Raw genomic sequence first — 14,408 nt, forward strand, 5'->3', positions numbered from 1 at the left:
TCAGTTTTGAAATAACGTCGGAAGCAGACGACCAGAGATGTCACTGCTGGAAGTAAGATTTCTTAAATCAATGTTTCGAAAAAGTTCATCATCAGAGTCATTCTCTGTGATGGTGACCGATGATTGGCTTTGATGAACAGGAACTGAAGTAGACTTGTCGATACAACGTGAGATGGCTTGTCCCATGGCGACTTTTTCAGAACTACTAACTCTCTGGTAAACGGCCAGTGATGAAACAGATTTATGCCCAGTGACTGCCATGATCTGGGCTGGGTTGAAAATGGATCTTGAAAGCAGAGTGGCGCCAGTTGCTCTTACACTATGGTTTGTGTACTTAGTGGAGAGTTCACATATTGCACTCATTTTGGTCATAAAATTTGAAAACGATCTCTGTCCAACAGTAATGTTACAAAACCAAACATTTTCTTCGCTACAAAAACTGTCCTTGGGTTTTTGCCAGAGTTTATTGTTTGAGGAATTTATCTTTGAAGTGTAAGAAACAAAAGACTTAACTGGGCAAAGGTTGCTATTCGGAATTTCTGGCATAAATCCACTCGTCGCTTCTTTGTCATTCTCTCGATGATTCTTGGTGAGTTCGTCAACAGCCTGACAGACGTATCGAGTCCCATCTGCTCCTGTTTGAACAACAAAAGTGTCCTTATTCATTGAGTGCATGTTTTCGGCTCCTCTTCTGCAAAAACATAGCCTGATGTCCAACTGCACTTTGTTTTGCAAACCACAAGGGGTGCTGATATCGAAGTACATGGATTGGTACATTTTCTGCAAGTCAGAGTCAGAGATGATGGGATAATGTTTCACATATCCTTTCCCTTCTTGCTTGAGCTCCTTGATGGCTGCTTTGTAGGAGATGTTGGCTTCACGAAACACAGGATCTTTGATTATGTCGATCTTTCTTTCTATTGGTGGAGTCTGAAGGTATCTATTTAAAGAATGTCTATAGTTTTCCATGCTTGCAGCTTTATATTTTTCTCCATTGGTTCTTCGAGTGTTGATATAAAAGTGGACCAAAATATCGTTCAATTGCTTATCTGTCATATTCTCGAACCTTTCGTCCATATTTTTCTCCGTTAAATAATCTCGCAGTTGTTTGGCAGCTTTCTTATTAGATTTAAGAGTGTTTTTAGCATTGATGTTGGTCTTTTTTTCTGTGATTTCAGCTTCAGTAGCACATCCAAATCTGCTTGCCATTTTGTTGCTTCTTACTGTATCTTACTTCCAAAAATTCAAAGATATTCTGAGACTTCATTTGTTTTGTTTTTAATATTTCCAGGTAACCGACGAAGACATTCAATTGCGAATCGAATGTTTTTATTGATTTCAGTGCTGCGATTGGCATATGGAAGCTATGAAATGTCTTCTTTTTATTTCGAGAACAATAAAAGTTTGAGATCAAAATAAAACATTCGAATTTTGACCAAAACATTCGAAAGCGCATTCGTCAATATGCAATGTCTTCTTTTTTTTCACAATCGAATGCAAGGAAGACAGATACGGTTTATATCCCACCTCCACGTGATGTCTTTCGACCAATGAAATCGCGAGAATCTTACTGATGCGGGATAAAATCTCAACTTCTTCTTAAATAAATAACTCAAGAGATATATGAAAACAAAAACTAAATATTTACTCACCATTTTGGAGAAAGAATATGCCTTCAATATTAATGTTACTGAAATCATGATTTGATCCAATGCTCTCAGTGTTGGGTATTATATTGCTGAAAGCCATGTCATCATCATTTCTTTCTTGAGCGACTTCGAATCGTGATACTGCTCAGTATTGAGAAGAAAATAAAACAAGTGATACTTTTATGGACCTACCTGGTTTTGCATTTAATACATATATAATTGATATCTACGTGAGCGTGACCATTAAACAATCATTCAGAACACAAAGTGACGATCTATTAAAACTAGTCGTTTGTTTCTTAGAAAAAACGTTTAGAAACCAAAGTTTCATGCTCTTTCATATTATTTCATATTCAAGACTTTCGTGAGCAAAGAAAATTGAGTAATTTGGCTAAGAACATTGATGCATGCTTATTAATAGCGAGGTTAAGCAAGAAGCTATCTATTACGTACGGAATCTATTACGTGAGTTTACTGGATCCAAGGCGTTTTAGCCTGATTCCTAAAGCTACACGGCAAAAAAAAGTGGTTAAGCAAAAAGGCGATCTATGACGTATGACGTAATGTTTATTTTTCCGTATCTCACTTTCGGCCCCAACTTTCTTTTCCAGCTTTCTTGTTGGTGGTTTGGTCTACAAAATCCCTTTACTTTTCCCCTTAGTTTTTTTCCCGAGACAAATATTTTCACAAAAATTAAAACTAGGCAAGCATAGTCAGAGTTTTCTCTATATTACTTTTACTATTTTTATTCAACATTTTTATAAACAAAAAATATGTCTATGACTTATAGTCTGGCTGAAATAGGATTTGACCTTGAAAAAATTTCCGCACTAGGTTTCTTGGTACCGTTAGAAGCGCAATTTTATGTAGATTAACATACTCAGAGCCTCACGATGAGGCCCTTGGGCAAAAAATTTTATGAAATCAAACCTGAGGGGTACTTTTTTGCCCAAAATGCATGGAATTTGAATTTTTGTAACAAAGTTGACCCATACGTTATGAACTTTTAAGGCCTAAAAAACTCCTTGATTAAATCTTAATTAGAATTTATGAATTTCATTAAAATAAGGACTTCTTAAAAATATTAAAAATCGGCTTTTTTTGGGAAATCGGGGAAATTGTTTGAAAAAACCTCGATTTTCTTTGAAAATATGAAGATCGACCAGACCTTGCCAGACTAAAAAATTATTGGATTGGTTTTGATTTTTGACAAAGACATTGCATTGCTTTATTTCCTCTTTTAGAAGACATTGCAGTGTCTTAGACATCAATAATATGCCCCATCCTTTACATATCATAAGTAGTAAAGCCATTGCCAGAGCCCTGAGGGCACATTTTCTAGTTGAATCAGCTCTTGTTTGAAAATTGATGTCAACACTTGTTGGTTCTGATGATGAGGCTGTAGAAATTGAAGATCTGACAACCAATCTGAACGTGATTGCCAATGCTGTTGATCCCATCATTTATTTGGACATGAGCAGATACCCAACACTGCTGAAACTTATGGAAAATTACAAAGATGATCTGAAAACATGCTTACGTACCGCGAAATTATGGTTGCAATATCTGGATTACATGAGAGTTGTCAAGGATTTCATTAGATCAGAAAGGACAGGAGATTGGAACCTTTACCTTTTCACCCTTTCTCGGATGATCAACCTGTTTGCATCAAGCGCTCACATCCATTAAGCTAAGATCACAAGGCTACACCTCTAAAATATGCTCGAGCTCAAGACAACTCACACTTGGGTCACAGTTTGCAAATGATTACCACACTGTGAGACGAAGCGATAAATTTTGGGCTGGTTTATGGCCGGATTTGATCATCGAGCAGGTAATGATGCGATCCATCAAAAGCAACGGAGGGCTCACTCGTGGTAGGGGACTCGCCGAGTCAACTTCGGATCGGAAGCATCTATAGGTCTGCCGATATCCACAACGCTATGTCAGCCCTTACCGGTGCATGCTGTAAAACAAGCGAGCAACATGTCAATCTTTCGTTGAGCAGAATGAAGCGTGACGATAAAGATTACGCTACCGTGAAGAATTGGTTTGACAACCACGAACCATTCGAAAAAACAGAGCCTGAATTGAAGAGTCTCTCGAGTGGGCTGATCGCTAGGCCAGAGATTAACTGTGACGTCGCTGAAGCCCCGAAGACGTTGGAAGAGGGATTCACATAAGTCCAACAATATTGTTTAGTCGACTAACTGCTCTTGGCAACTTCACTGAGGATGTTGGTTAAAATTTCTACGAAGTTGCTGTTTCAAGGGTGAATATTATTCAACAGAAAATGTCCCTGAAGATAAGGAACTGGCTGGGTCTCCCTAAGATGTTCGTCACGGCTGGTATCTACAAAAACAAGTGTCCGCTTCAGCTGCCCTTTCCATCAATCGTTGACCTTTACAAATTTGGAAAGATAAGGCACGTGCTAATGTTTCGTGAAACAACTGACGACTCTATCCGTTTCCCTCCTCCAGATATCAGAACCGGAAGGAAGTGGAGGGCAGAGGAAGAGAGGGATCTCACCGTTGCTGACCTGAAGCACAAGGATATTGTTGCTTCGGTGCAAGCCTCTCGACAAGGACTCGGAAATGCAACCTTTAAACCTTTCTGCATGAGCCGGAAGGAAAGAAGGAAAGAGATTGTCGGAGTTGGAAAGAAGGATGTAGAAAGAAAGAGGCATCACCAGCTAGTTCAGTGCTCGGAGCAAGGTCAATGCACGTCTTGGGAAGTTATTGCTGATGTTGTCAGAGTGAAGATTAGGGAGATAAACGATGGCAAGAAACCAAAGGTCAGAGATGTACGTTTACCTTTCCATAGGGAAGGAGAACCATTCAAAGCGTCTCGAGAAAAGACAATCAACGATCCTGATTGGGTTGGGTTATGGACAATAGTGGCTGATTTTGCAGGCGAAGAGTATAATCTCCCAGTCGAGAACTGGGAAGCTGCAAGGATACGAAAAGAGGATCACTACGATCATTTGGTGAACGATTGCAAGGATCACGGTTGGACTGTCACTTGTCTACTCGTTGAAGTCAGATTCAGAGGTTTTGTTGGTCTCAGAACTAAAGCATCTTGGTTTTAATCGTACTGAAGGAAAGAAAATGGTTGAGCAGATCGAGGAAACTGTTGAGAATGCAAGTCGGTTTATTTGGACCAAGAGGGACGTTGAAAACTGAAGAAGTCAGTCACCACGTTGGATACCTCATGGGAGGTGCCCTCCGCCTCCATAGTCTGTCGCGGCAAGGGGGCGAAACAGAAGACGCTGTGGAGGTTACCGCCTGATGAATCCAACGATGCCAACGTGGTACCTCGGAGACAGAGCGACTGGTTCTCAGCTCACGAAACCGGTGATTTTATTGTTTCTAACCCCCGAGCCTAAATCATTACTCAAGCTTGGAATGATGCAAAAACCTCAAAAGTCAAACCTTCGTAACCACTTCATCAACAAAAGAAACGCATGCCAATTAAAATCTCACGATGTATGCATTGTTGATGGCGGTTCATCGCTACACAAAAACTCGTGGCCGAAAACAACATATTCAGCGGTGATCGACGAGTATGTCAACTTCCTCAAGAATAACTTCAAATGTTACTCTACTGTTGTTGTTGTTTTCGATGGATATGAGGATGAAATGTCAACAAAAGGACAAGAACACGATCGACGATCGGGGAAAACATCAGCTTCTGTTGCCATCTCACTAGATCGTAAAGTGACTACCAACAGAGAATTGTTCTTATCTAACCCATCCAACAAAGTTCAGTTGATCAAAATGCTTTCGTCTGCGTTCAAGAAGCAAGGATTTCTGACAGACCAAATTGACGGTGATGCAGATGTGTTGATTGTGGAATAAGGACTATCCTATGCATCAGAGTGGCTTCTTAAAGTAGTACGATGCAATTGCAAAACAAGTTCCCGGCGACCATGCAGCTCAAACTTATGTCGCAATAGGCTTTATTGTGATGCTGCATGTGGTGGGTGTCATGGTGAAGGGTGTTAAAACGCAGAAGCTCCACCACCCGATTCAGATAATGAAACTGACGAGCCTTTGACGAGTGAGAGGAATATCTTTGACATTCTGGAAACACTTGTTTAGACTTTCTAATAGATTTTGTGATATCAAAACTTAGTATTATATAATTTTTATTTTACTACATTTAGGCTTCTTGAAAAGTTTCCCCGATTTTTATACTCCCCAAGCTATTTCATTTCTAATGTTTATTCCGATTTTCAAAGCATTTTTAATCCCTGGCCTTCAAAGAGCAAAGTTCACAAACTTAAACATTGAGAAATCTCATGAATTTTTAAAGCATTATTTAACAATATCTTTTATTTCTCAATTTCCCGATTCTGTGTGCCCAATTTCCCGATTATGTGAGCCCGTTTTCGCCGAAAACCTATTTCATAACTTTTTAACGTTACTTTACTTAAAAGAAGTTCAAAAGTTGTGACCATTTTATATCTAGCACTTTCTGAAATACTTATGTGAATTTCTAAAAGAGAAGTTAAGTTTTGTAACATTTTCCCGATTTTTGGATTTTAAAAATCCGATTTTCCTGAAGAACTACAATCAGTGACTAAATATGTGGCAATTTCTTGAAAAATCCCTTCCCCCCTAATATCAGTGTTGATGTGAGCTTTTTCTGAGCATGGTGGTAACCTTTCCACCCATCAACATTGATACTAGGGGGGGAGGGAGTTCTTGCCACAATATTTAGTCACAGATTGTAGATCCTTACCATTATTTTGGCTTTCAGAAGGTTTCAGAAGTTTAGAGCTAGATTTGTCAACCTGTCATGTTATTAATAAACGTTAGTTTGTCATATTTTCAATATCTATTGAGGTTTTCGGAGCAGTTTCCCCGATTTTCCGGTTTTTATGGCCCATTATTCCCGAAAAACCCGAATTTTAATATTTTTAGGAAGTCTTTATTTTAATGCAATTCATATATACTAATTAAGATTTAATCAAAGGAGTTTTTAGGCCCTAAAAGTTCATGACGTATAGGTCAGCTTTGTTACGAAAATTCAAATTCCATGCATTTTGGGCAAAAAAGTACCCCTCAGGTTTGATTTCATAAAATTTTTTGCCCAAGGGCCTTATCGTGAGGCTCTGAGTATGTTAATCTACATAAAATTGCGCTTCTAACGGTACCAAGAAACCTAGTGCGGAAATTTTTTCAAGGTTGACCTCTTTTATTTCATAAATCAGCCAGACTATTATCATTTCAATGAATTCTTAACATTGCAATAACAATATATAATTTCATTCCTAGTTTACATAGGTACCAATCAAAAATTACTGCTTTATTTATAAACAAAAAAATAATCTGTAAGAGCATTTGGAAATTGGAAAAATAAATAAAGATTTCTTCTGTTATGCTTCGGGTGGAAGGGTAAATTTATTTGAGCTTGGCAGAGCAGTCTTTTTCGTGTTTGTTGCTTTGGGTGGGTGACATTATAACTTTGGCTTCTTCGCACTTGATGGTGGCACCAAAGAAACACTGAAAAACATGAAAAAGAAATATGGTTACATGCTGTTTATTGTAATTGTTACTTTGGATGTATTTGGACATCGAGAGCATATAAAAAGCAAGATAAAAAAGAGAAGAAAAACAAAAGAACCAGAAAGAAACTTCTGTTTGTTTTGGTTTGATAAAAAAGCCAGCAAAGATTATTGGCCCAGCTAGCTTTAGCGTACTGGGCCTTTCATTAGCATTCTGCCCGGTGTCAGTGTGTAACAATTTACTAGGCGATACGCGTTTTCAAGCACAGCACAGGCTAGTACATATTGTGAAGGATTTGATTGGCTGTTAGAACATGATTGACAGAATAAAAAACAATTGAAATCGTCTTTATTGGTTAAAAACATAAAAGGAGAAAATACAATTAACTATTAAAACTATAAGAATATAACAGACGTAGTACGTTTTAAGAAAAACAATGTGATTTACACAGAAATAACCGTAACAAACCTTCTTCTCTTTAGGAAGATGTTCTTTTAAAAAAAGTTGTTTTTACATTTCTCTATCATGTGAACAGTTCAGTTGTTCACGTGTTAGGAGAAAAACATCTCTGTATATAAGATTAAATATTATGAATTATTTCTCATTGTTGTCAATAAGAGATAGCCGAATGGTCTAAGGCGTCTATAACTTGTATTGGGACTCCAGGTTCAAATCCCCTCTGCTACTCAAGTCTTGTTCAGTTCATATTTTTATTCGCTGGGCCTTCATGCCCTCTGGGCTTCTTGTTTTATTACACTTACATCGTGACCTTTTTTTGTGCAAAAAATCCTTTCACTTTGTTTGTTTGCATCATTTTTTGCAGTTTTGGCAGATGGGATTCAAAAAATTTCTTCTGTTAGTTTTCTCAGCTCAAACTTCTCAGAAATAAAACAAAATTACCAAAGTTTCTTTTCTGTTTACATTTTTTTCGGGTGATTTTTTATCCTAAACGATTCAGGCCAATCTGCGTAAGGTAAATTTCCCGTGGATCATGCTTATATCCTAATCGATATCTATTACGTGAGATTGGAGAATTTCGCTCAATAGATCCACTTCCCAAGCTATGACGTACAGGTCAAATTTCAAGGGACAGAGTTAGCCTTGAGATTCGGGCTCTAGCCCGAAAAACTCACGTAATAGATTCCGTACGTAATAGATAGCTTTTTGCTTAACCTCGCTACTGCTTATTAATAGTGATTCTTATGTGATTCTTATAGATAAAGATGCATTTTTTTAGCTGAAAATCTTTTTACAAAGATCTGCTTGAGCCATCTTTTACCTACTTTTATGCAAAGTAATCAGAAAAAAACAATGATCCAATATTTCACATAGTCCAAAAAAAACGTTTTTAGCCGTTTTTTTGCCCAAATTTGCCAAAAAACATTTTTTTTCAAAAATCGGGCTCGTTTTTCGCGAGGTTTGATGAAACTTAACTTCCACCAAGAGAATCCTTCTACAGCACACTTTCGGATGAGAATGTGAGCGAAGAAGATTACAATCATTCGAAAAATGTAGGGAACAAATTCAAGGTAAAGGCTTTTTGATTTGAAGTTTTGATTTTACAAATGAAGTTTCCTGTTTGTTTATGCGTAACAAATGAGAAGGTGAGATGAGATTCCTTATGACGGTGATTATATTTATTGTTAACATTTATCTAGATGGAAAGCCTAAAGGACTATCATAACTTGATCATGGCTGAGGTCTTCGAAGCCGTCCGTAAAAACTGTTTACAGCATTAAAAACTAGATCCAGCTCACTATTTCACAGCTCCAGGTATGTCATGGGAAGCAGCTTTGAAAAAGACAGGTATCAATTTGCAACTACTTACCGACCCTGACCAATATCTTTTCGTGGAGAAAGGGATCAAAGGTGGCATATCGATGCTAACGCAACGTTATGCGAAAGCAAATCTTGAAGATCTTCCTAACTACGACCCGACAACAAAAGATACGCATTTGGTTTATCTTGACGCCAACAACCTTTATGGATGGGGAATGTCCCAATCATTACCCATAGGTAAAAATGTAGTTTCTCTTTTCATGTGGTTTGTTTATTTCAATTCAACTTCATTTCTCTATCTATTTTTCTATCTAACTTTTTGTTTTTATCTTAGGAAATTTTCAATGGTTAAAGGATGATGAGATTGAGCAATTCGATGTTAGCACAATTTCAGATGAGTTAGAAGATGGCTTCATCATCGAGTGTGATTTAGGTAAACGAGGAATGATTTACTCATAGAATAATAGATATGATATTCTGAAAGATTGAAGTGACTAAACATAAACTATCGATGAATGTTTTATTTTCATCGTATCATCATACTATTTCAGATTATCCTGCTATCTTACACGATGCACACTCTGAATATCCACTTGCGCCAGAACGAATGGAAGTTGCAGAAGACATGCTTTCACCAAAACAAAAAGAAATTCTAAGAACGAATTCAAAAGTCATCCTAAACTCATACCAAATCTTTTCGATAAAAGAAAGTATGTTCTCCACTACCGTAACCTCAAGTGCTATCTATCATTGGGAATGAAATTGAAATCAGTAAGAAATGTTTTTCAAAGGCTATTTAGTTTGAATGTATGCATGTAGTTGTAGTATTGATGGTTATTGAATAGTGTATATAACCATATCATTATTATATATTTTTCAGATTTCCAGAATCCTCACATTCAAGCAATCGAAGTGGTTGAAGCCAAACATCGAGTACAATACAATTCAAAGAAGTCGATCGACCAATGATTTTGAGAAAGACTTCTTTAAGTTAATGAATAACTCAATGTTTGGGAAGACCATGGAAAATATGGGAAAAAGACGGAAAGTCAATCTTGTTACAGGTACTTTTAATTTTTTTTTAATTTTTTTTAATTTTTTTCTTTCTTATGATTTCTTATCATTTTTATTCTTATCATTTTACTTGGTACTTATCAGTGTTTTATTCTCTCTTTCTCTCTTTCAGCACCGAACTGATTGAGAAAATTTGTAGCTCAACCATCATTTAAAAAGCTGCACATTTTCCATGAAAACTTGGTGGGCGTGGAACGGATCTAGCAAAAGATTTTATTGAACAAACCAATATACATTGGATTTACAGTGTTAGATCTAAGCTAGATCTTCATGTATGATTTTTATTATAAGTACATAAAGCAACGTTTTATGACAAGAAGCAGAAAAAAGTCATCCCTATCGAATCAAAGAAGGCAAAAGTTGTTAAAAAGATCACTTTGAAAAATAGAGTGACACGCGATGATTACAAATCTACATTGATGGATATATCAACCGTATCCACAACATTTAATTCGATCCGAAGTTTCAAGCACGTTCTCTATACCATCGAACAAAATAAAAAAAGTCTATCGCCGTTTGATGACAAGCGCTACATTTTAGATGATGGACACTACTCATTGAGGAATTAATCCGAACATATTTTTATTGATCTTTTGTGTTTTTATATTCATTTTATTCATCATTTTTAAATAGATGTAAATATACATATAAGAATCTAAAAAGTTTAAAATCCTACTCTTTAAACATTTAACCCAATAATCATCTACTAAAAGTTCAGATTTACTAAATATCACTTCACCATTCATGTTCATAGCTTTGTTACAATTTCTATTTGCTTCTACTTCGTCTACATGTTTAAGGAGATTCGAGAATGCGTCTTCAACGAATCGTTCCGCTTCAGTTGTAAGACAGTCTAAAATTCTAACGTTAGATTCGAACAATAAAACGTTCGATATGTTCCCGCCGAAAATATTCACACAAAAACAAAACAGAGAAGCATTTTCGATCATTTTCGATCCAGAAATATTGTTTTGAAGAGTTGCAGATTTTTCAGAGATGTATTTGAAAGTTTCTAGATTGATAATTCAAAATGCAGATGGTGTACAGTATTGTTTCGATAGAGAAGAAATCCTTCATCATTGGATTAATCAGATTGATAACATTCAGTCTTTTTCCATGTTTTTGTTGTTTCGATGCATGGAAAAGAATATCAGAGGGAAGGAGTTCCATGATGGAAATTTTATGGTTAAAGAACAACATTTTTTCAAGAGCAAAACAATTTGGAAACTTTCTTGATCATCGTCAAGCTTTAAATGTTTCGAATTTTAGAAGGAAGATGTAATGATTGTTGAGTTGAAAATTCAAGGATGTACCTCGTCGAGGACGAGAATTAGGAGAGAACTTTTATAAAAATCACTCGTCATTTGGTTTAATACAAGACATTTCACTTCCCTTGCTATGTTATGAGAAATCTTATTGGCAAACATTCAAGAATTTATTTTTGTATGCTACACGGACGAATTTTATACCAAAAGCTGAAAATATTTGGGTGGTCTCAAGTAGTTTTATAATTTCTTAGTTCATCAGATTTGATTTTAGTGTCCTTTATGGAAGAACTCCAAAGTAAAAGTTAATCTGAAAATATTTTTGTTGCGTTTTTCCCTTTGACTCACAAGTTAGTTTCTCCGAAAGTCAGTTCTTTTCGGCTGGCTTGTTTTGATTTTTCTCCCGCCGCTTACCCAGTCCCCCAAAAGTCAACGCGGCCATATTTCCATACTATGGAAATATGAAATATCGCAAATATCTCGATGCTCTCGATCAATCAAAACGCTGATATTTTTTTGGGTCGGCAATAAGACCAAATTTTGCATTCGCTGATAAAAATCAGAAAATACTTCATGTATTACAATCTCCCTGTTCCTCATTTAGAGGATTAAACTCCGGAGAAAAAAGGTTATACACTACATAAAATTCACAAGAATATAATATTAATTACTTGTATATAATTCACATGGCCATTGGTTTAAGACTTTCGATTCGGCACTCTAAAAGGATGTGCCCCCTGATGGCTCATTAGTAAATGGAAGAGAGGAGGAATTTCCAGATTCAAAAACATTCTTTTTAGGTAATCATTTTCAGAAATATTTATTAACAATTCCTACCTCTTTCATTTCCTTTACGATTTTCGCAACTGATTTCTTGCATAGCTTTGCGATTAAGAAATATATTTCTTTGAAACTCACAATCCTTATCCACTACAAGTCGACGAAAAAACGCACTGTTGACCTCGTATGGAAATTTCCTCTCCAATTCTTCCAACTTATCCCACATATTTGATAGTAATTTTGCTGTGGTCCAATGCACGGGAAAGTTTTTAGGCTATGGTAAGAATAATTTACTTAGTACACTGGCGTTTTTCACCGAGAGCTGACTTAATTTCGCATATTTATGTGAAAAGAACGATCCTAAAAAAAGACTCGAAGGCTGCTTTTACCCAGACCAAGTGTGGCCCATAAAAACAAATTAACACACCCTATTCTCTGGAAAAAGAATGAACACACCCAGTAATATTAAGCTCCCGCTAAATTTATTTTTTTCCGCTATCCATCAATTAAACTTTTTTGGTCATCTGCCAAATTGAATGCCCTCCAAAATTAGTTCCCTTAAGGTACTCTCCCTCGAGTTTGAGGCTTGTAAAAAATATTTTCAACACTGATTTGATAGGGAAATTACAAAAACATATCTAATATTTTGTTAATTTATTTACGGTTCCGTAAGACATCTCTAAGTTTGAACCATTCTGCAAATTACTAATTTGATAAAAAGTTTCCGCGTGCAAATAAAAATGGTAGATTTTTAGAGATAAGCACACATCGTTCAAACTCTCCAGCATAGTAAGAGAGATGGATCAGCTTTCTAGTTTAATTTTTGGTGAAAAGAAGAAGAAAAGATCTAATGGATCAGCCAAAATCACATCAAATTCCATCACGCCAAGACTTAGACCGAGAAAATTTAGCAAGCAGAAATCTGTTAGTGGCAGTGAAAAAATTGATTTGGAGGTTGATGTAAGTGACAGAATGCCCTTGATTTCGATCCCTAGGCCTTAAACTCAAGAGACCTCAGAGGTTGATTTCAGTAAAAATATTATATTATTTCAAGAAGAAGAACAACAAACTATTCGTCATGAAAACCTTCCCAATGTACAGATACCAACCAACAACCCTAATGTCATCCCGATGGCTCAGACAGGCACTCCAGGCTACACTCTCTCAAATACCCCAAAAATTAGATTCTATGGAAAATATGACGAAGAGGGACGAAAAGGAATTGGAAGGAAAATTATATTCATCAAAACAAAAGAAACATTTAAACAAAAAGCAGTACGAATTTAAATACAAATAAATAAAATTCAGAACCAATTGTTGGACGAGCTTGACGATTTCAACGAGGCTAAGGAATTAGTTGAGTCGGGTTCCAGGAAGAGGCTTGCGTCAGTGTTAGAGGATGTTAGTGAAACCATCAAGAAGCGTTGAAAGATATTGATCCTTGCTGATAGATCACCTGCTGGATGGGACACTGTAGCTGAATATTTGACTGATGAGTGGGCCAGTGATTCAGATGACTTTAAGATGATGCGGCAGGCGGAGACTCGGACGCTGTCCAAAAAAGCGAAGGATGTAAGAAAAATGCAGAACCAAGGTCAAATTTAATGAAACGAGTCATTAAATTCAATCAACAGCTTCCTGCCAACCAAAATTTTCCATTATCTCAGCAGCGTCAGAATTTCGGGAACTACGGCATCTCATTCCATCCAAGATATCAAACACCACCTCCGTTGGCCACGCTATCTACCTAGATTCCAGCACCGCAGGCTGTTTCATATGTGGCGGTCTCGACCACTGGAAGTACAGTTGCCCTGCAAGAACGAATTGGTATGAAAGATTTAATTTTCTTTTTGAGTCTGAGAAATCTAAGAATGAGATATTAGCACCTTTCAGGGAATCTTATAATCCAAGTCGAGAAAGGGTAAGGGGAAATTTAAGAAGGCATGTAGGATTCGGGGAAAGCGAATTAAAGGCTAATGATTTTATTCTGAATGTCATAAAAAGCGGATACAAAATCCCAGATATATACCAGCATCTTCAGAGTTGAAGAATAATATATCATCTGAAAAGGAAAGAAATTTTGTTGAAGAATCTATTACCAAACTCCTAGAGCAAAACTTTATTGTGGAGTTCAAAGATCCCCCTTACATGACAAGTCCTCTATCAGTAGCAAAGAGTTCAATGGGCAAAAAGCGTCTGGTTTTGGACCTGAGTTATCTCAATAAATTTGTTTGGAAAGAAAAGATAAAATTTGATGATTGGAAAACCTTCGAACAATTTATAGACAGCAATGATGAGGCCTACTTTTTCAAATTCGATTTTAAGAGTGGTTACTATCATACTATCACGAG

At 36.5% G+C, this 14,408-nt stretch overlaps 1 protein-coding gene across 1 annotated transcript; it reads right to left on the reverse strand.

Moving 5' to 3' along the window:
* Positions 1–1,209, reverse strand: LOC136813713 (uncharacterized). Its single transcript, XM_067070214.1, has one exon. It carries the CDS (start codon positions 1,207–1,209, stop codon positions 1–3), a length of 1,209 nt encoding a protein of 402 aa, XP_066926315.1.
* Positions 1,210–14,408: the final 13,199 nt, after the last annotated feature.

Source organism: Clytia hemisphaerica, unplaced genomic scaffold (assembly GCF_902728285.1).
Source record: "Clytia hemisphaerica strain Z4C2 unplaced genomic scaffold, Clytia hemisphaerica genome assembly, whole genome shotgun sequence".
Classification (NCBI taxonomy): domain Eukaryota; kingdom Metazoa; phylum Cnidaria; class Hydrozoa; order Leptothecata; family Clytiidae; genus Clytia; species Clytia hemisphaerica.